This window comes from Stomoxys calcitrans, chromosome 4 (assembly GCF_963082655.1).
Source record: "Stomoxys calcitrans chromosome 4, idStoCalc2.1, whole genome shotgun sequence".
NCBI classification, from domain to species: domain Eukaryota; kingdom Metazoa; phylum Arthropoda; class Insecta; order Diptera; family Muscidae; genus Stomoxys; species Stomoxys calcitrans.
In genome coordinates, this window is record NC_081555.1 from 111,780,817 (window position 1) to 111,804,194 (window position 23,378).

General features: G+C 35.5%; 2 protein-coding genes across 3 annotated transcripts in view; one reads left to right on the forward strand and one right to left on the reverse strand.

The window, feature by feature from the left end:
- The window catches only part of LOC106091912 (tyrosine-protein phosphatase 10D), a 457,577-nt gene that overhangs the window by 242,634 nt on the left and 191,565 nt on the right, over positions 1 to 23,378 (reverse strand). The window lies entirely within an intron of this gene.
- LOC106095326 (uncharacterized) lies at positions 14,758 to 18,170 on the forward strand. Its single transcript, XM_059368145.1, has 3 exons — positions 14,758 to 14,911; positions 14,983 to 15,158; positions 16,882 to 18,170. Exons 1-3 carry the CDS (start codon positions 14,794 to 14,796, stop codon positions 17,005 to 17,007), a joined length of 420 nt encoding a protein of 139 aa, XP_059224128.1. The 5' UTR covers positions 14,758 to 14,793; the 3' UTR covers positions 17,008 to 18,170.

Consider the following 23,378-nt stretch of genomic DNA (forward strand, 5'->3'; position numbering starts at 1 on the left):
TTTTAGCTACTGCGGCCATATAAGTGTAAATCGGTTGATACATATATATGGGAGCTATATCTAAATCTGAACGGATTTTGATAAAATTTAGCAGATATATCAAGACCAATAACAATACAAGCCGTGCCAAATTTTGTGCAGATCGGTTGAAAATTGTAGCTAATACGGCCATTTAAGTGCAAATCGGGCGATACATATATATGGGAGCTATATCTAAATCTGAACCGATTTTGGTGAAAATTTGCAGATATGTTAAGATCAGTAACAAAACAATCCGTGCGAAATTTTGTGCAGATCGGATGAAAATTGTCCTTACTACGGCTATTTAAGTGAAAATCGGGCGATACATGTATATGGGAGCTATATCTAAATCTGAACCGATTTTTTCAAAATTAATAGCGTTCGTCCTTGAGCCAAACAAGTGATATGTGCAAAATTTCGTGATGATTGGACAACAAATACGATCTGCACTTTGATTACAAAAATATATGGACTCACAGATGGACATGGCTAAATTGAATCAGAAAGTGATTCAGAGTCGATCGGTATACTTATCAATGGATCTAGTTCTTCTCCTTCTTAGCGTTACAAACAAATGCACAAATCTATAATACCCTGTACCACAGTGGTGGATTAGGATATAAACAGCGGTGGTTTTCCCCTCCTAATGCTGGCAACATTTGTGAGGAACTATACCGTGTAAAAACTTCTCCCCAAAGAGGTCTCGCACTGCGGCACGACGTTCGGACTCGTCTATAAAAAGGAGTCCTCTTATCATTGCTTAAATTTGACTGATTCACTCATTGATATGTGAGAAGTTTGCCCCTGTTCCTCAGTGGAATGTTCGTGAGCAAAATTTGCAATTTGCTTTGTGGGCCCCAGACCTTTAATTGAAAGATCGGTTTATACGATAGCTATATTCAAATCTGGACCGTTCTGGGCCAAATTAAACAAGGATGTCGAGAGGCCTAACACAACTTTCAGCCCCAAATTTCCCAATAAATGCGCCTTTTAAGACCCTAAATCGTACAGACACTAATCATATAGACCCTAAATCGTATCGGACGTATTAAACAAGGAGGTCGAGAAGTCTGACACAACTCACTGTTCGAAATTTCCCGTCGTCGGCCCGAAAGGCTTCGGGTTAACCAAGTTTATTGGCGGCAGTTCTATTGCCTTAACTACCAAATCGTTTGCTTTCTCAGTTCCAATTACTCCGCAATGACACGGCACCCAAACGATGAGGATAGTGCCATCCTCAGAGAAGGTGTTAATCTCCTTCTTACATTCCAAGACTGTTCGTGAACTTACCGTCCTGGTTGTTATTGCCCTTATGGCCTGTTTACTGTCCGCAAAGATGTTGAAACTTGACGGGTATCTAAAATAGTCTCTATTGCCCTAGTGGGAGTGGTCCTCATTGCTCCGTCTATACCAAGACAATATGTTATCTGAACCTGTTGTATTATCCTTACTTTGCACTTTTTTTTCATCGCAGCCGACCAAACTACTGAGGCGCAAGTAAGTATTGGTCTAATCACGCTCATATAGTGCCAGTAGACAATAGTCAGATTCGGGCCCCATTTTGAGCCTACGGCCCGTCTACTTAGTGCCCAACATCTGTGAGCCTTCTCGGTTGTAAAAATATTACAAAACATCCCTCTTTGTTCCAAAGCTTTATAAAATCAATAACATTGAAACTTTAGAGGTTCGTCAATATCAATATTTCGATATGTTTTTAAATACGTGACAAAATCAAAAGCTACAGTGGTGGATTTAAAAAGATTTGTAATCCTAGCAAGTTCATTGAACTGTATCCTTGCGGTGTGAATATTGTCTTATGCTACCCTCACATGATGAAGGGTATCAAAACTTTGTATCAAGATAAAAACTTATTTCGCCAGCCAATTACTGCCACCGAAGTATCTGCTTTTGTGGCTACAACTTCTTTTTAGACACGATTTTTACATTTGGCTACAAAAAGCCAAAGAAAAACGGCTACAAAAAACTTTTTTTTCGTCTGGCTTGAAGTTTTTCCTTCCTTAGGTAGGTAGTGTTCATATTAAGGATATACAATTTGTTGTATTGCATTTAGTTTCGCTAAAGTTTCCCATCACCATCACCCAGACAATGGGAAATGGGACTAAGTGTGGTTTTTGCACCATCAATGTCGGCACTTTTCTCTGTCAATGTTGTAATCGTAGCTATGGCTGTGGCATTATAATGAAAACTTCACTTAATCGCTGGTTACCTAGACAGTGATTTTCTTGATGTTGGCTCATTTATTTCCTGCTCTGGTGGGGGTGCACTTTTAGTGGCAATGGTGGTGGTGTAGTTTCAGATTTTTTTTGCGATTCAATAGAATGGCAAAACAAGAAGCATAAGAATTTAAAAGAATTGAAGAAATTTTAATAGAGTTCTATGCCAGCAAGGTATATGTTTGAAGGGAAAGCCTCGACTGTCCCGATAAAAGGACGCCAATAGCAATGACTAGGCCACTGAAGCGGTCTTCATTATATAGAAAGCTTTTTGGCTGTCAAGGAGTTTGCAATGTTAGTATTGTTAGACTTTGAGGTCTCTCAATAAGGAGAATTGAAGTCAATAATGAAGTTGGTGGAAATTTTAGGTGTTAGTATTACCATAAGATTAAGAACTATAAAAAAGATGTATGACGCTAATTCAAGGTTCTATAGATCTACAGGAATATGTGAGTAAAGGGAAACCTCCGTGTATTGTCTTCTCAATATATAAATGGTCAATTTTTAAATGTATCTGGAAGAAGGTGGTTGCATATGTTGGAAACGTGGATATTCCGGTTAGGAGAAAGTTCCCCGGTTACCTGAGTTAAACTGGACCAAATTTGCATGAGCGATTTGGGTTTGCCAAAGATGCATATCCTACTGAGAAAAATCATAAAAAGGCGATTGCGTATGTTGTTTATTCACATCGGCACCGCCGTAACCGAAACGAATGACACCAGATTTGAGATAAAGCGAAGAATAATACTGACAAACAGATGCTACTTTGGACTAAGTAAGCAGTTTAGAAACAAGGCCACCTCTCGACAGGCGAAGATGACACTATACAAGACACTGATACTACCCGTGTTGTTATATGGTTCTGAAACATGGGTACTTGTGAAAGCAGATGAGGCAGTGCTTGGAGTATTTGAGAGAAAGATTCTTCGCAAAATGTATGTACCAGTTTGCGTTAATGGCGAATATAGGCCACGTATGAACCACGAGCTGTATATGTGTGTGAAGATAAATTCCGAATTTAACTAGTGGAGACACAAACCACTGACTTAACAGTTCTCTGTTACTGCCATTAGCAGAACACTGTTAAGGAACTTTGTAGGCAATTAATTAATTTAAATAAAGTATTTGTTCATAAAAATTAAATTTCAAACACACAAAAAACCAAAAAAAGATCTAGAAAATAATAAGGTGATCCAACATTATAATTTAGTTCCCTCGATAACGGCAAGGTGTACTAACAAGATAAAGAAAATTGTAAAATTCATTGATCCACTGTGCACAAATGGAAAATAGTAAGGCGATGAGACCGGCATCAAACGACAGCTAGGGAAGCCTAGTTTCCTATACATATGCAAACATTTTCCAAATAATCGTCTAACTATCGAATTTTAGCCAAAAACTTGAAAAAATTACCCAAAAAACTGAAAAAGTAAATTTTGCGTGAACCACTGTGCGAAAACGGAAAATAGTAAGGCGATGAGACCGGCATCAAACGACAGCTAGCAAAGCCTAGTTTCTCATACATATGCTCACATTTTCCAAATAATCGTCTAACTATCGAATTTTAGCCAAAAACTTGAAAAAATTACCCAAAAAACTGAAAAAGTAAATTTTGGGTGAACCACTGTGTGAAAACGGAAAATAGTAAGGCGATGAGACCGGCATCAAACGACAGCTAGGGAAGCCTAGTTTCCTATACATATGCAAATATTTTCGAAATAATCGTCTAACTATCGAATTTTAGCCAAAAACTTGAAAAAATTACCCAAAAAACTGAAAAAGTAAATTTTGGGTGAACCACTGTGCACAAATGGAAAATAGTAAGGCGATGAGACCGGCATCAAACGACAGCTAGGGAAGCCTAGTTTCTCATACATATGCAAATATTTTCGAAATAATCGTCTAACTATCGAATTTTAGCCAAAAACTTGAAAAAATTACCCAAAAAACTGAAAAAGTAAATTTTGGGTGAACCACTGTGTGAAAACGGAAAATAGTAAGGCGATGAGACCGGCATCAGCTAGGGAAGCCTAGTTTCTCATACATATGCAAATATTTTCGAAATAATCGTCTAACTATCGAATTTTAGCCAAAAACTTGAAAAAATTACCCAAAAAACTGAAAAAGTAAATTTTGGGTGAACCACTGTGTGAAAACGGAAAATAGTAAGGCGATGAGACCGGCATCAAACGACAGCTAGCGAAGCCTAGTTTCCTATACATATGCAAACATTTTCCAAATAATCGTCCAACTATCGAATTTTAAGCAAAAACTTGAAAAAATTACCCAAAAAACTGAAAAAGTAAATTTTGGGTGAACCACTGTGCACAAATGGAAAATAGTAAGGCGATGAGACCGGCATCAAACGACAGCTAGGGAAGCCTAGTTTCTCATACATATGCAAATATTTTCGAAATAATCGTCTAACTATCGAATTTTAGCCAAAAACTTGAAAAAATTACCCAAAAAACTGAAAAAGTAAATTTTGGGTGAACCACTGTGTGAAAACGGAAAATAGTAAGGCGATGAGACCGGCATCAAACGACAGCTAGGGAAGCCTAGTTTCTCATACATATGCAAATATTTTCGAAATAATCGTCTAACTATCGAATTTTAGCCAAAAACTTGAAAAAATTACCCAAAAAACTGAAAAAGTAAATTTTGGGTGAACCACTGTGTGAAAACGGAAAATAGTAAGGCGATGAGACCGGCATCAAACGACAGCTAGCGAAGCCTAGTTTCCTATACATATGCAAACATTTTCCAAATAATCGTCCAACTATCGAAATTTAAGCAAAAACTTGAAAAAATTACCCAAAAAACTGAAAAAGTAAATTTTGGGTGAACCACTGTGCACAAATGGAAAATAGTAAGGCGATGAGACCGGCATCAAACGACAGCTAGGGAAGCCTAGTTTCTCATACATATGCCCACATTTTCCAAATAATCGTCTAACTATCGAATTTTAGGCAAAAACTTGAAAAAATTACCCAAAAAACTGCAAAAGTAAATTTTGGGTGAACCACTGTGTAAAAACGGAAAATAGTAAGGCGATGAGACCGGCATCAAACGACAGCTAGGGAAGCCTAGTTTCCTATACATATGCAAACATTTTCCAAATAATCGTCCAACTATCGAATTTTAGGCAAAAACTTGAAAAAATTACCCAAAAAACTGAAAAAGTAAATTTTGGGTGAACCACTGTGTGAAAACGGAAAATAGTAAGGCGATGAGACCGGCATCAAACGACAGCTAGGGAAGCCTAGTTTCTCATACATATGCCCACATTTTCCAAATAATCGTCCACCTATCGAATTTTAGCCAAAAACTTGAAAAAATTACCCAAAAAACTGAAAAAGTAAATTTTGGGTGAACCACTGTGTGAAAACGGAAAATAGTAAGGCGATGAGACCGGCATCAAACGACAGCTAGCGAAGCCTAGTTTCCTATACATATGCAAACATTTTCCAAATAATCGTCCAACTATCGAATTTTAAGCAAAAACTTGAAAAAATTACCCAAAAAACTGAAAAAGTAAATTTTGGGTGAACCACTGTGCACAAATGGAAAATAGTAAGGCGATGAGACCGGCATCAAACGACAGCTAGCAAAGCCTAGTTTCTCATACATATGCAAATATTTTCGAAATAATCGTCTAACTATCGAATTTTAGCCAAAAACTTGAAAAAATTACCCAAAAAACTGAAAAAGTAAATTTTACGTGAACCACTGTGCGAAAACGGAAAATAGTAAGGCGATGAGACCGGCATCAAACGACAGCTAGCAAAGCCTAGTTTCTCATACATATGCTCACATTTTCCAAATAATCGTCTAACTATCGAATTTTAGGCAAAAACTTGAAAAAATTACCCAAAAAACTGAAAAAGTAAATTTTGGGTGAACCACTGTGTAAAAACGGAAAATAGTAAGGCGATGAGACCGGCATCAAACGACAGCTAGGGAAGCCTAGTTTCCTATACATATGCAAACATTTTCTAAATAATCGTCCAACTATCGAATTTTAGGCAAAGACTTGAAAAAATTACCCAAAAATTAAAAAAAGTAAATTTTGGGTGAACCACTGTGTGAAAACGGAAAATAGTAAGGCGATGAGACCGGCATCAAACGACAGCTAGCGAAGCCTAGTTTCTCATACATATGCCCACATTTTCCAAATAATCGTCCACCTATCGAATTTTAGCCAAAAACTTGAAAAAATTACCCAAAAAACTGAAAAAGTAAATTTTGGGTGAACCACTGTGCACAAATGGAAAATAGTAAGGCGATGAGACCGGCATCAAACGACAGCTAGCGAAGCCTAGTTTCTCATACATATGCCCACATTTTCCAAATAATCGTCCACCTATCGAATTTTAGCCAAAAACTTGAAAAAATTACCCAAAAAACTGAAAAAGTAAATTTTGGGTGAACCACTGTGTAAAAACGGAAAATAGTAAGGCGATGAGACCGGCATCAAACGACAGCTAGGGAAGCCTAGTTTCTCATACATATGCCCACATTTTCCAAATAATCGTCCACCTATCGAATTTTAGCCAAAAACTTGAAAAAATTACCCAAAAAACTGAAAAAGTAAATTTTGGGTGAACCACTGTGTGAAAACGGAAAATAGTAAGGCGATGAGACCGGCATCAAACGACAGCTAGCGAAGCCTAGTTTCCTATACATATGCAAACATTTTCCAAATAATCGTCTAACTATCGAATTTTAGGCAAAAACTTGAAAAAATTACCCAAAAAACTGAAAAAGTAAATTTTGCGTGAACCACTGTGTAAAAACGGAAAATAGTAAGGCGATGAGACCGGCATCAAACGACAGCTAGGGAAGCCTAGTTTCTCATACATATGCCCACATTTTCCAAATAATCGTCCACCTATCGAATTTTAGCCAAAAACTTGAAAAAATTACCCAAAAAACTGAAAAAGTAAATTTTGGGTGAACCACTGTGTGAAAACGGAAAATAGTAAGGCGATGAGACCGGCATCAAACGACAGCTAGCGAAGCCTAGTTTCCTATACATATGCAAACATTTTCCAAATAATCGTCTAACTATCGAATTTTAGCCAAAAACTTGAAAAAATTACCCAAAAAACTGAAAAAGTAAATTTTGCGTGAACCACTGTGCGAAAACGGAAAATAGTAAGGCGATGAGACCGGCATCAAACGACAGCTAGCAAAGCCTAGTTTCTCATACATATGCTCACATTTTCCAAATAATCGTCTAACTATCGAATTTTAGCCAAAAACTTGAAAAAATTACCCAAAAAACTGAAAAAGTAAATTTTACGTGAACCACTGTGCGAAAACGGAAAATAGTAAGGCGATGAGACCGGCATCAAACGACAGCTAGCAAAGCCTAGTTTCTCATACATATGCTCACATTTTCCAAATAATCGTCTAACTATCGAATTTTAGGCAAAAACTTGAAAAAATTACCCAAAAAACTGAAAAAGTAAATTTTGGGTGAACCACTGTGTAAAAACGGAAAATAGTAAGGCGATGAGACCGGCATCAAACGACAGCTAGGGAAGCCTAGTTTCCTATACATATGCAAACATTTTCCAAATAATCGTCCAACTATCGAATTTTAGGCAAAGACTTGAAAAAATTACCCAAAAATTAAAAAAAGTAAATTTTGGGTGAACCACTGTGTGAAAACGGAAAATAGTAAGGCGATGAGACCGGCATCAAACGACAGCTAGCGAAGCCTAGTTTCTCATACATATGCCCACATTTTCCAAATAATCGTCCACCTATCGAATTTTAGCCAAAAACTTGAAAAAATTACCCAAAAAACTGAAAAAGTAAATTTTGGGTGAACCACTGTGCACAAATGGAAAATAGTAAGGCGATGAGACCGGCATCAAACGACAGCTAGCGAAGCCTAGTTTCTCATACATATGCCCACATTTTCCAAATAATCGTCCACCTATCGAATTTTAGCCAAAAACTTGAAAAAATTACCCAAAAAACTGAAAAAGTAAATTTTGGGTGAACCACTGTGTAAAAACGGAAAATAGTAAGGCGATGAGACCGGCATCAAACGACAGCTAGGGAAGCCTAGTTTCTCATACATATGCCCACATTTTCCAAATAATCGTCCACCTATCGAATTTTAGCCAAAAACTTGAAAAAATTACCCAAAAAACTGAAAAAGTAAATTTTGGGTGAACCACTGTGTGAAAACGGAAAATAGTAAGGCGATGAGACCGGCATCAAACGACAGCTAGCGAAGCCTAGTTTCCTATACATATGCAAACATTTTCCAAATAATCGTCTAACTATCGAATTTTAGGCAAAAACTTGAAAAAATTACCCAAAAAACTGAAAAAGTAAATTTTGCGTGAACCACTGTGTAAAAACGGAAAATAGTAAGGCGATGAGACCGGCATCAAACGACAGCTAGGGAAGCCTAGTTTCTCATACATATGCTCACATTTTCCAAATAATCGTCTAAATATCGAATTTTAGGCAAAAACTTGAAAAAATTACCCAAAAAACTGAAAAAGTAAATTTTGGGTGAACCACTGTGTAAAAACGGAAAATAGTAAGGCGATGAGACCGGCATCAAACGACAGCTAGGGAAGCCTAGTTTCCTATACATATGCAAACATTTTCCAAATAATCGTCTAACTATCGAATTTTAGCCAAAAACTTGAAAAAATTACCCAAAAAACTGAAAAAGTAAATTTTGCGTGAACCACTGTGCGAAAACGGAAAATAGTAAGGCGATGAGACCGGCATCAAACGACAGCTAGCAAAGCCTAGTTTCTCATACATATGCTCACATTTTCCAAATAATCGTCTAACTATCGAATTTTAGCCAAAAACTTGAAAAAATTACCCAAAAAACTGAAAAAGTAAATTTTGGGTGAACCACTGTGTGAAAACGGAAAATAGTAAGGCGATGAGACCGGCATCAAACGACAGCTAGCGAAGCCTAGTTTCCTATACATATGCAAACATTTTCCAAATAATCGTCCAACTATCGAATTTTAAGCAAAAACTTGAAAAAATTACCCAAAAAACTGAAAAAGTAAATTTTGGGTGAACCACTGTGCACAAATGGAAAATAGTAAGGCGATGAGACCGGCATCAAACGACAGCTAGGGAAGCCTAGTTTCTCATACATATGCAAATATTTTCGAAATAATCGTCTAACTATCGAATTTTAGCCAAAAACTTGAAAAAATTACCCAAAAAACTGAAAAAGTAAATTTTGGGTGAACCACTGTGTGAAAACGGAAAATAGTAAGGCGATGAGACCGGCATCAAACGACAGCTAGGGAAGCCTAGTTTCTCATACATATGCAAATATTTTCGAAATAATCGTCTAACTATCGAATTTTAGCCAAAAACTTGAAAAAATTACCCAAAAAACTGAAAAAGTAAATTTTGGGTGAACCACTGTGTGAAAACGGAAAATAGTAAGGCGATGAGACCGGCATCAAACGACAGCTAGGGAAGCCTAGTTTCCTATACATATGCAAACATTTTCCAAATAATCGTCTAACTATCGAATTTTAGCCAAAAACTTGAAAAAATTACCCAAAAAACTGAAAAAGTAAATTTTGCGTGAACCACTGTGCGAAAACGGAAAATAGTAAGGCGATGAGACCGGCATCAAACGATAGCTAGGGAAGCCTAGTTTCTCATACATATGCCCACATTTTCCAAATAATCGTTCAACTATCGAATTTTAGGCTAAAACTTGAAAAAATTACCCAAAAAACTAAAAAGGTAAATTTTGGGTGAACCACTGTGTAAAACGGAAAATAGTAAGGCGATGAGACCGGCATCAAACGACAGCTAGGGAAGCCTAGTTTCCTATACATATGCTCACATTTTCCAAATAATCGTCCAACTATCGAATTTTAGGCAAAGACTTGAAAAAATTACCCAAAAAACTGAAAAAGTAAATTTTGGGTGAACCACTGTGCACAAATGGAAAATAGTAAGGCGATGAGACCGGCATCAAACGACAGCTAGCGAAGCCGAGTTTCTTATACATAAATTTTTTTACCTTTGTAATGTGAAATTTCCTTGCCTGGGATTTCAAAATCAATGAAAGGTTTTGTATCCTTTTGCATTTTTGAATGAATAGATATGTGGGTTAAGTTGTGTACCTGTGTTGTAGATTTCGCCCAAGTATTTGCAAATATTTTGATCATCTGCGGTGAAGCATCCCATACACGTGTGTTTTCTCATTGGATTGGGTTTTCACATTAGAAGGTTTACTACTTTTTATTGTAAAATATCCCTGCCTGACTTTTCTAAGTCAATGAAGGATTTTGTATCATTTTGCATTTTATTAACAAAGTGGCAAAGTTGGTTACCTGTGTACGCGACTTGACTCAATTTTTTGCAAATATCTTGATCATTTAAGGTTTTTATTGGAGTCTACCTGTCATTAAAGGGTATTTTCACCGATCTTTAAAAAAATACTTCGGTTTTGATTTCCCCTTTCGATTTCTAGTCTGTGTTTGATCATCAAAGCGAAAAGTTATAATTTGCAAAGTTGTATACATATAAATTGTGAAAAATTAATTTAAAAAAGTGAACAGTGCAATTATAGACAATTTAAAAATGAATAGAAAAAGCTATTTCAGTGTTTTCGTCAAGTTGTACTTTTTAAATGCTAAAGAGAATAGTGGTGCCACGCTGGAAAATTTCCTAAAAATTAAAACCAACAGCATATATTTGGACATATTTGATCGTATGAATAAAGTTACAGAAGTGTTTCGTAAGCCCATCGGAGACAAATTACACCAACGATTAAAAATTTACGCCTCAGTATGCCGACTTGTAAGTACACATATCTTCTTTATATCTGTGAACCATTTAAGCCGTTTCACATAATTTGTTTTATCAAAAGTGGAAGAAATTCTTACATATCTCTAGCTACTTTGAAACATTTTCTTATAAATATGAATAATGAAAGTGCAAACGAATCTCTACACATATATTCGTATATAAAAAAGAAAAAAAAATTTGGGACCTTTCCAAATTATTTATTATTTTGCCAAAATACTCCGTTATTCTACATTTGCATATTTCATTATTGTCTTACGACTGTGTCGAAACTTTTAATGTTAATTTCTTGATAATGTAGAAAAATTGTCGAACAAATTGGTTTTCTTGCAAAATAAACTTCAAAATTAAATTTCACGCAAACTTTTCTAAAAACCATTAACCAGTCGATTGTGTTGAAAAAATATTTGTTCATATTGATTTTCTTAAAATTTAAACAGCAAAAGACTAAAACTTAGTGAAACATTTATACTCTTCACCAGCAATGTAGTACAGGGTATTATAACTTAGTGTTTTTGTTTGTAAAATCCAGAAGACTAATTCTTAAGTACACCGATCGTTTCGGAATCATTTTCTGATTCGATCTAGTTATGTCGATCTATTTATGTATGTCTGTCCGTCTGTCTGTATGTTGACCGGTCTATTTATACCCTTAACCACCACTGTAGTACAGGATATTATAGGTTAGGTTAAAAAGAGGGTGCAGTTGTAAATCCGCCCCATGCCACTATGGACATACACCTAAGCCAATAATCGGCTTATTGCGCGCTCTAAAAACTATAAAGTAACCTCTAAAAAGAAAATTTTTAGTTTGGAATTCCGTGTTACTTACAAAATACTTAATTGTTTTCAATACCACACCCCTAAGTTGGTTCGTGTTTGATATTGTTTCTCCACCTAAGTGCCGGTATCTGTTAAACGCAAAAGCCGGGCAATAACAAAGGAAATGCTCCAATGTGTCAATCTTCCCCGCATGCCCTACACATGCTATCACTTGGCGCACCAATTTTACATAAGTAGTCCTATGTGCCCCGTTATGATAAAGGGTGATTTTTTTGAGGTTTTGAGGTTAGGATTTTCATGCATTAGTATTTGACAGATCACGTGGGATTTCAGACATGGTGTCAAAGAGAAAGATGCTCAGTATGCTTTGACATTTCATCATGAATAGACTTACTAACGAGCAACGCTTGCAAATCATTGAATTTTATTACCAAAATCAGTGTTCGGTTCGAAATGTGTTCATTCACCGTAACGTTGCGTCCAACAGCATCTTTGAAAAAATACGGTCCAATGATTCCACCAGCGTACAAACCACACCAAACAGTGCATTTTTCGGGATGCATGGGCAGTTCTTGAACGGCTTCTGGTTGCTCTTCACTCCAAATGCGGCAATTTTGCTTATTTACGTAGCCATTCAACCAGAAATGAGCCTCATCGCTGAACAAAATTTGTCAAAATTTGAACACATTTCGAACCGAACACTGATTTTGGTAATAAAATTCAATGATTTGCAAGCGTTGCTCGTTAGTAAGTCTATTCATGATGAAATGTCAAAGCATACTGAGCATCTTTCTCTTTGACACCATGTCTGAAATCCCACGTGATCTGTCAAATACTAATGCATGAAAATCCTAACCTCAAAAAAATCACCCTTTACCTATAGCTAACTGGTGCAGGATATTATAAGTTTGTGCATTTGTTTGCAACGCTAAGAAGGAGAAGAGCTAGACCCATTGATAAGTATGCCGATCGACTCAGAATCACTTTCTTATTCGATTTAGCCATGTCCGTTTATCCGTCTGTCCGTCTGAGAGTCCATGTATTCTTGTAATAAAAGTACAGGTCGTATTTGTCCAATCATTACGAACTTTTGCACATATCACTCTTTTGGCCCAAGAATGAACGCTATTGATTTTGGTAAAAATCGGTTGAGATTTAGATATAGCTCCCCTATATAGGTATCGCCCGGTTTTCACTTAAATGGCAGTAGTAGCTAAAATTTTCAGCCGATCTGCACAATATTTGGCATGAATTATTCCGTAACTGATCTTAACATAACTGCAAAATTTTGGCAAATTCGGTTCAGAATTGGATATAGTTCCAATATATATGTATCGCCCGATTTACACTTGTTTGTTTCGTTTTGTTACTGATCTTAACATATCTGCGAAATTTCATCAAAATCGGTTCACAAATTTGGATGTAGCACTCATACATAATTATTGCCGAATTTGCATTGAAGGGTTTGTTTAATGAAGGGTTTGTTTAATGAAGTAATTAAGTTTCTTAAATCCAGAAAACCAATAAGAGTTTTGCAAAGATGAGGCACATTACCTTGAAGCAGCTTGTAAAATAGCCTAATAGCAGGAGGACGACGTGACGATTTGAAGTATTTTTACCAAAATTTTGGCCGAAATTGTCGATATGAATTTTGATGAACTTAGCTTTGAGTGTCTTTATTATTTGCGAATATTTATCCCGATCTGCATAGTTTTAAAATGAATCAAAAATAGGGCAGGAGAAAAATTAATTTTTTATTTAATTTTTTTGATTATTTTTTTTTTAGTTTTGTCTTTAGAGAAAATTTAATTAAAATTTTGTCTTTAGAGAAAATTTAATTAAAATTTTGTCTTTAGAGAAAATTTTATTAAAATGTTGTCCTTAGATACAAATTCCCTTAAATTAGGTTTTTGAAGACATTTTCCTTGAAAATATTTGTGGAGATACATTTATTGAAAGTTGTTTTCAAAGAAAATTTTATAAAAAAAAATCAATGTATTTTGCCAAAAAAAAAATCCTTGAAATTGCTTGTTAAGAAGAAAATTTATTATAATTATATCTTTGGGTATTTAATATTAGTGTATTTATGGTCTTAGTAAAAATAAATGAAAGCGAACTCAAATTCTTTACTTTTCACCTTCTAGTGTTCTTCTAGCCATCGAAAATCAATAAATCTAAATGTTAGTCAAATTTTTGTGAAAATTTTTGAAGTATAATACGAAAAACATTGAAGAATTTTTATGAAATACACCTGACAGTACAAGTCCCGTTGAATGTCTGCAATGCTTGTTATCAATGTTTGTATATGGAATGCGATTGATCTTGTAAATGAAATGATATCGGCCATCATTTGAACAATACAGAAAAAACCGATTTTTAATCCCGTTTACAGAATTGAATTATAAATAATCTTGTTCGTCTTGACATTCTAAATTAATATAAGCATGTCCGTACGCTTAAAATTTTGCAATACCTCTTAATAATAACGCACTAGCAAAACTATGTATTTCAACAGCGTTACTTTCTGCTGTTAGCCTTTTTACCTAAAGGCGAGTGTTTTGTGTATAGATCCTTTTATATATTCAAATTTATTAACCCCATAAAGAGCAATTTTTTATATGTTCACTTCCATAGCAGCTTCACATAGAAAAGATTATTTATTTAAAAATTGGGATTAACGAAAAGTTCGAAAGGCTTACGTCATTTATATCCATCCTGCACAATACCTTTTAACTTGTCTGCATTTTATTTGAATTGAAAAGTTGGTCAACTTTATGCAGTAAGGCGTGAAAGTGTCCATGTTTACACACTTCTGAAATATTTGTTTAATTTATTTTCTATTTCAAAGTATAAAATATTACATATTGTTTAAAAATTTCAGAATTCTGAATGCACATCACTCAAAAAGTTGACAAAAGAATTCAAAATGAAATGTAAACAACTCAACTGTATGCCTCTTTTTGAAAAGACTATCACAACAATTGGATTAGACATCACAGAGACCCAAATTTTGAGTTCGAATTGTGAAAATGTTAAAGTCCATGGTGAGTGTTTTCAACAAAAAGAGCTATACGTTTAAGTAAGTACTATTTATTTCTTTCAATTTTTATTTTAGAATGTGGTGACATTGCAGAAGGTACTCCAATTGCAATTAAATCCTTGGTAAGCAATACTTCCAGTGGCGCACAACTTCAAGTAAATGACATCGTTTGGGTAGTGCCTGAAAACATTTGCGACATGAGTATTTATTATGTCCCAAACGAATTTGATAGAACTCAGTTTGAAGACGATGTAAGTGCGAATATAAATGACACAACGAAAGACTTACAAATCGAACTTACTGATAATCTAGTTTTAAATGAGGAAGAAGGAATTAAAAATTTAGTAGAAACAATCATTTTCCATGACAATGAAATACCTAATTCCATAGAAGAGAATGATGTTAAGGAAGTTATTAACAATTATTCAACTACCAATTCAGGCCTTATAACAGATGAGGTCATAGCTTTCAATGAGGAAGAGACAGTTACACATTTGGGGGACTCGATAATTTTTCTTGATAATGAAATGTTGAACTCCACAGAACAGAATAGTGTTAGGGCAGATATTGAAAATGACTTAATAAACATAACTACCAATTCAGACATCATAACAGAAGAATACAGAGTTTTGAGAAAACAAATTAAGTCCAGCAAATTACCCAATAAGGAAGTGGTTATAAAAGACATTATAACACCAAAAAGAAAGAGATCCAATAAATATAGCGAGTTTATAGGATATCTTGATTTTTCAGTGCAGGAGGCAATATTTATACATAAACATTTTATATCGCAATGTAGATACGATTTAGTATTGCCATTTTTAGAAGATTTGACAAGGGAAAAATTCAAAGCTATGAACAATGTCTGTCCGATTAACTTCTCGAGTTCTAAATGGAATGTATCAAATACAAAACTAATGCTTTATTCAAAGTGTTTGTATAAAAAGGAGGGTTGTGGTTCGTATCGATTTGTTGTCTTACTTTCCCAAAAATCTATCACAGCTTATGTTCACGCGACACAAACTAAAGTTTTTCATCCAAAAATGTTAAAGACTCATCAAATTCGAAAAGTAGGTAGAAATATAGCAAAGGTTGAGCTCACCAATTTGTTTCCTTCTAATTGGAGAAACAACAAGTTAATTTCGCAGTCTGCTGCACTTAGGAAGTTAGGCAATAAACAGCAAGTTCCAACAAAAAGTGTTAGCAGAAAAATCAAATCCGAAATATTAAGGGCACTCGACCGAGATCAGGACAACTTTTTTGATATAGTCAAAATGTATATGGACAAAGAATGGAATGAATATATACAACATATTGGACTTCCTCAGGAAATTTATTTATTCACCAAAGAGCAAATATCCTCTTTGCATGTCAAAAACAAAAAAGTTCTAAAGATGAGTAGAAATACTTTATTTTTTGATGCTACGGGAAGTATATTAAAAAAATTTGAAAAGCGGACAAAAAGGGTATTTTTGTATAGCCTAATAGCACATGTTAGGTATAGTAATGAAAAGGAAGGTATTTTACTTCCCATAGCAGAGTCTTTCCAGTGTAGTCATTTTTCAGAAGATATTAAGCGTTTTTTTTCTTTTTTAAAAACATTTTGCTATTGCAACAGCCTGCAGTGGCCGATTGCTCGACGAATTGTTGTCGACTGGAGCATGGCATCTATACAAGCAATTATTTCAGTTTTCAATGAAGGACTAAAGATTTCGGACCTGGAGCAGTACTTGGCAAAATGTTACTCCTTAGTTAAAAACAAAGTTAATAATAAAAAAATAGTAATAGTGCAGATATGTTCTGCACATTTTTCTAGAATTACCTACAAAGATATTGAAGAGTCATTTTCGGACGCGGACTCGATAAATTTTTTTAAACATCAACTGCAAAAAGCTATGAATATTCATAGCTTTGACATTTTTTATTCGTGGCTCAAAAGGATGTTTTTGATTTTGTTGTCCCCAACAAATACAGCCTCTGTTCTTGCAGCACTTGCTAAAGAAAGAAATGATAAGGAAAATGTTGGTACCAATGATATTTCTGAATCAGTTCTTCCTCCTATTACCAACGCTCAATACACAAAGAGTCCATTTTACATAAAAGCGTTACATATATACTGCACAATTAAACGCAATAGGCAATTACAGGGAGAAAAAAATTTGTTTTACAGCGAAAAGTTTGCAAATACATTGCTAAAGAAATATGCCACTTATGCCCCGCTTTGGACGAATATGATGGGAGTATTCGTTGAACCTGATCCAAAAAAACATCGCATTTCCAACAGCCCTGTGGAATCATATTTCAATGTAATAAAAAAATACACCATTGAAGGACGTTGCAACATACGTTCTGCCGATTATGTCAGAAGATCTATGACATATATCAAAGCGAAGCTGAAGGAGGTTGGTAATGAATGCCTCGATAGTGATATTAGCTTTAAAAAAACTAAAGCTAGAAACCAGCCTTTAGATGAAGAACATTGGCGAAGAACCCCTCACAAGGCGAAGAGAACTTTCAACAAGAATCTTGTATTTGAAAAACTAGTGAAAAAATACAACATGTTGCCAAGAAAAAAGAAAAACGACCGCTACGTTCTCCTTAAATTTGATGACATCTATCAGAAAAGAAGCATGGACGTCACTTTTCCCCCAACAATAGATATTTCGGAATTTAAAAGCTTAGAAGGCACAAACTTTTTATACTCTAACGTAGTAGATATTTTCATTACAATTCAACTAAGTATTCACGGTTCGCAGTTGACCAAAAGCTTTAATTGTGAAGAAGGTGCTCACTATTTTTATTCGGACACGGACCAGCAATTGCCAATAGAAAACTACAAGCAAGTTATCATACCAATAATACACCAATCACATTTCACACTGGTGATAATAAATACGGAGAATAAAACCTTTACCTTCATCGATCCGCTGGGCGAGTGTAAAGGAAAGCTAGATCATTTGCTAACAACGTTCGTCTCTAAAAACAATGCTACTAGTTACATTCCAACAACAGTACCACATGCCATTCAAGCCGACACATTTAATTGCGGCGTCCATGTATGCCAATTCGTAGAAGCCATCTTAACTTCATCAGATTTAAGAAGTATTGAAAACCCAAACACCTACCGGCACAAAATTAAACAAGTTCTCATCGACAACTGTGATGACATGATATCGATATGCATACATTGCGGCATAACTTCAGCAGATGGAATCGAATGCCAAGAATGTGGTCGCCAAACGTGCAACGGCTGTCAGCAACACTATTCCAAATTAAGTAATCCAAAATCCTTTAAATGTACACTTTGTGAAAATCCTCATGAAAAACAATAAAATAATTGGTTCACGCAAGCTTGACTTTTCGAGTATTTTGGGTAATTTTTTCAAGTATTTGCCTAAAATTCGATTGTTGGACGATTGTTTGGAAAATGTGGGCATATGTATGAGAAACTAGGCTTCCCTAGCTGTCGTTTGATGCCGGTCTCATCGCCTTACTATTTTCCATTTGTGCACAGTGGTTCACCCAAAATTTACTTTTTCAGTTTTTTGGGTAATTTTTTCAAGTTTTTGCTTAAAATTCGATAGTTGGACGATTATTTGGAAAATGTTTGCATATGTATAGGAAACTAGGCTTCCCTAGCTGTCGTTTGATGCCGGTCTCATCGCCTTACTATTTTCCGTTTTTACACAGTGGTTCACCCAAAATTTACTTTTTCAGTTTTTTGGGTAATTTTTTCAAGTTTTTGGCTAAAATTCGATAGGTGGACGATTATTTGGAAAATGTGGGCATATGTATGAGAAACTAGGCTTCGCTAGCTGTCGTTTGATGCCGGTCTCATCGCCTTACTATTTTCCATTTGTGCACAGTGGTTCACCCAAAATTTACTTTTTCAGTTTTTTGGGTAATTTTTTCAAGTTTTTGGCTAAAATTCGATAGGTGGACGATTATTTGGAAAATGTGGGCATATGTATGAGAAACTAGGCTTCGCTAGCTGTCGTTTGATGCCGGTCTCATCGCCTTACTATTTTCCGTTTTCACACAGTGGTTCACCCAAAATTTACTTTTTTTAATTTTTGGGTAATTTTTTCAAGTCTTTGCCTAAAATTCGATAGTTGGACGATTATTTGGAAAATGTTTGCATATGTATAGGAAACTAGGCTTCCCTAGCTGTCGTTTGATGCCGGTCTCATCGCCTTACTATTTTCCGTTTTTACACAGTGGTTCACCCAAAATTTACTTTTTCAGTTTTTTGGGTAATTTTTTCAAGTTTTTGCCTAAAATTCGATAGGTGGACGATTATTTGGAAAATGTGGGCATATGTATGAGAAACTAGGCTTCGCTAGCTGTCGTTTGATGCCGGTCTCATCGCCTTACTATTTTCCATTTGTGCACAGTGGTTCACCCAAAATTTACTTTTTCAGTTTTTTGGGTAATTTTTTCAAGTTTTTGCTTAAAATTCGATAGTTGGACGATTATTTGGAAAATGTTTGCATATGTATAGGAAACTAGGCTTCCCTAGCTGTCGTTTGATGCCGGTCTCATCGCCTTACTATTTTCCGTTTTCACACAGTGGTTCACCCAAAATTTACTTTTTTTAATTTTTGGGTAATTTTTTCAAGTCTTTGCCTAAAATTCGATAGTTGGACGATTATTTGGAAAATGTTTGCATATGTATAGGAAACTAGGCTTCCCTAGCTGTCGTTTGATGCCGGTCTCATCGCCTTACTATTTTCCGTTTTTACACAGTGGTTCACCCAAAATTTACTTTTTCAGTTTTTTGGGTAATTTTTTCAAGTTTTTGCCTAAAATTCGATAGTTAGACGATTATTTGGAAAATGTGAGCATATGTATGAGAAACTAGGCTTTGCTAGCTGTCGTTTGATGCCGGTCTCATCGCCTTACTATTTTCCGTTTTCGCACAGTGGTTCACGTAAAATTTACTTTTTCAGTTTTTTGGGTAATTTTTTCAAGTTTTTGGCTAAAATTCGATAGTTAGACGATTATTTGGAAAATGTGAGCATATGTATGAGAAACTAGGCTTCCCTAGCTGTCGTTTGATGCCGGTCTCATCGCCTTACTATTTTCCGTTTTACACAGTGGTTCACCCAAAATTTACCTTTTTAGTTTTTTGGGTAATTTTTTCAAGTTTTTGCCTAAAATTCGATAGGTGGACGATTATTTGGAAAATGTGGGCATATGTATGAGAAACTAGGCTTCGCTAGCTGTCGTTTGATGCCGGTCTCATCGCCTTACTATTTTCCATTTGTGCACAGTGGTTCACCCAAAATTTACTTTTTCAGTTTTTTGGGTAATTTTTTCAAGTTTTTGGCTAAAATTCGATAGGTGGACGATTATTTGGAAAATGTGGGCATATGTATGAGAAACTAGGCTTCGCTAGCTGTCGTTTGATGCCGGTCTCATCGCCTTACTATTTTCCGTTTTCACACAGTGGTTCACCCAAAATTTACTTTTTTTAATTTTTGGGTAATTTTTTCAAGTCTTTGCCTAAAATTCGATAGTTGGACGATTATTTGGAAAATGTTTGCATATGTATAGGAAACTAGGCTTCCCTAGCTGTCGTTTGATGCCGGTCTCATCGCCTTACTATTTTCCGTTTTTACACAGTGGTTCACCCAAAATTTACTTTTTCAGTTTTTTGGGTAATTTTTTCAAGTTTTTGCCTAAAATTCGATAGTTGGACGATTATTTGGAAAATGTTTGCATATGTATAGGAAACTAGGCTTCCCTAGCTGTCGTTTGATGCCGGTCTCATCGCCTTACTATTTTCCATTTGTGCACAGTGGTTCACCCAAAATTTACTTTTTCAGTTTTTTGGGTAATTTTTTCAAGTTTTTGGCTAAAATTCGATAGGTGGACGATTATTTGGAAAATGTGGGCATATGTATGAGAAACTAGGCTTCGCTAGCTGTCGTTTGATGCCGGTCTCATCGCCTTACTATTTTCCATTTGTGCACAGTGGTTCACCCAAAATTTACTTTTTCAGTTTTTTGGGTAATTTTTTCAAGTTTTTGGCTAAAATTCGATAGGTGGACGATTATTTGGAAAATGTGGGCATATGTATGAGAAACTAGGCTTCGCTAGCTGTCGTTTGATGCCGGTCTCATCGCCTTACTATTTTCCGTTTTCACACAGTGGTTCACCCAAAATTTACTTTTTTTAATTTTTGGGTAATTTTTTCAAGTCTTTGCCTAAAATTCGATAGTTGGACGATTATTTGGAAAATGTTTGCATATGTATAGGAAACTAGGCTTCCCTAGCTGTCGTTTGATGCCGGTCTCATCGCCTTACTATTTTCCGTTTTTACACAGTGGTTCACCCAAAATTTACTTTTTCAGTTTTTTGGGTAATTTTTTCAAGTTTTTGCCTAAAATTCGATAGTTAGACGATTATTTGGAAAATGTGAGCATATGTATGAGAAACTAGGCTTTGCTAGCTGTCGTTTGATGCCGGTCTCATCGCCTTACTATTTTCCGTTTTCGCACAGTGGTTCACGTAAAATTTACTTTTTCAGTTTTTTGGGTAATTTTTTCAAGTTTTTGGCTAAAATTCGATAGTTAGACGATTATTTGGAAAATGTTTGCATATGTATGAGAAACTAGGCTTCCCTAGCTGTCGTTTGATGCCGGTCTCATCGCCTTACTATTTTCCGTTTTCGCACAGTGGTTCACGCAAAATTTACTTTTTCAGTTTTTTGGGTAATTTTTTCAAGTTTTTGGCTAAAATTCGATAGTTAGACGATTATTTGGAAAATGTTTGCATATGTATAGGAAACTAGGCTTCCCTAGCTGTCGTTTGATGCCGGTCTCATCGCCTTACTATTTTCCGTTTTACACAGTGGTTCACCCAAAATTTACCTTTTTAGTTTTTTGGGTAATTTTTTCAAGTTTTAGCCTAAAATTCGATAGTTGAACGATTATTTGGAAAATGTGGGCATATGTATGAGAAACTAGGCTTCCCTAGCTATCGTTTGATGCCGGTCTCATCGCCTTACTATTTTCCGTTTTCGCACAGTGGTTCACGCAAAATTTACTTTTTCAGTTTTTTGGGTAATTTTTTCAAGTTTTTGGCTAAAATTCGATAGTTAGACGATTATTTGGAAAATGTTTGCATATGTATAGGAAACTAGGCTTCCCTAGCTGTCGTTTGATGCCGGTCTCATCGCCTTACTATTTTCCGTTTTCACACAGTGGTTCACCCAAAATTTACTTTTTCAGTTTTTTGGGTAATTTTTTCAAGTTTTTGGCTAAAATTCGATAGTTAGACGATTATTTCGAAAATATTTGCATATGTATGAGAAACTAGGCTTCCCTAGCTGTCGTTTGATGCCGGTCTCATCGCCTTACTATTTTCCGTTTTCACACAGTGGTTCACCCAAAATTTACTTTTTCAGTTTTTTGGGTAATTTTTTCAAGTTTTTGGCTAAAATTCGATAGTTAGACGATTATTTCGAAAATATTTGCATATGTATGAGAAACTAGGCTTCCCTAGCTGTCGTTTGATGCCGGTCTCATCGCCTTACTATTTTCCATTTGTGCACAGTGGTTCACCCAAAATTTACTTTTTCAGTTTTTTGGGTAATTTTTTCAAGTTTTTGCTTAAAATTCGATAGTTGGACGATTATTTGGAAAATGTTTGCATATGTATAGGAAACTAGGCTTCGCTAGCTGTCGTTTGATGCCGGTCTCATCGCCTTACTATTTTCCGTTTTCACACAGTGGTTCACCCAAAATTTACTTTTTCAGTTTTTTGGGTAATTTTTTCAAGTTTTTGGCTAAAATTCGATAGTTAGACGATTATTTGGAAAATGTGAGCATATGTATGAGAAACTAGGCTTTGCTAGCTGTCGTTTGATGCCGGTCTCATCGCCTTACTATTTTCCGTTTTCGCACAGTGGTTCACGCAAAATTTACTTTTTCAGTTTTTTGGGTAATTTTTTCAAGTTTTTGGCTAAAATTCGATAGTTAGACGATTATTTGGAAAATGTTTGCATATGTATAGGAAACTAGGCTTCCCTAGCTGTCGTTTGATGCCGGTCTCATCGCCTTACTATTTTCCGTTTTTACACAGTGGTTCACCCAAAATTTACTTTTTCAGTTTTTTGGGTAATTTTTTCAAGTTTTTGCCTAAAATTCGATATTTAGACGATTATTTGGAAAATGTGAGCATATGTATGAGAAACTAGGCTTCCCTAGCTGTCGTTTGATGCCGGTCTCATCGCCTTACTATTTTCCGTTTTTACACAGTGGTTCACGCAAAATTTACTTTTTCAGTTTTTTGGGTAATTTTTTCAAGTTTTTGCCTAAAATTCGATAGTTAGACGATTATTTGGAAAATGTTTGCATATGTATAGGAAACTAGGCTTCGCTAGCTGTCGTTTGATGCCGGTCTCATCGCCTTACTATTTTCCGTTTTCACACAGTGGTTCACCCAAAATTTACTTTTTCAGTTTT

Coding starts and splice junctions, on each gene's coding strand:
- LOC106095326 (XM_059368145.1), top strand. CDS start 14,794: ATGAAATGTAAACAACTCAACTGTATGCCTCTTTTTGAAAAGACTATC. Junction 14,912..14,982: donor TGAAAATGTTAAAGTCCATG/GTGAGTGTTTTC, acceptor TTTTTATTTTAG/AATGTGGTGACATTGCAGAA. Junction 15,159..16,881: donor GAACTCAGTTTGAAGACGAT/GTAAGTGCGAAT, acceptor CAACAAATACAG/CCTCTGTTCTTGCAGCACTT.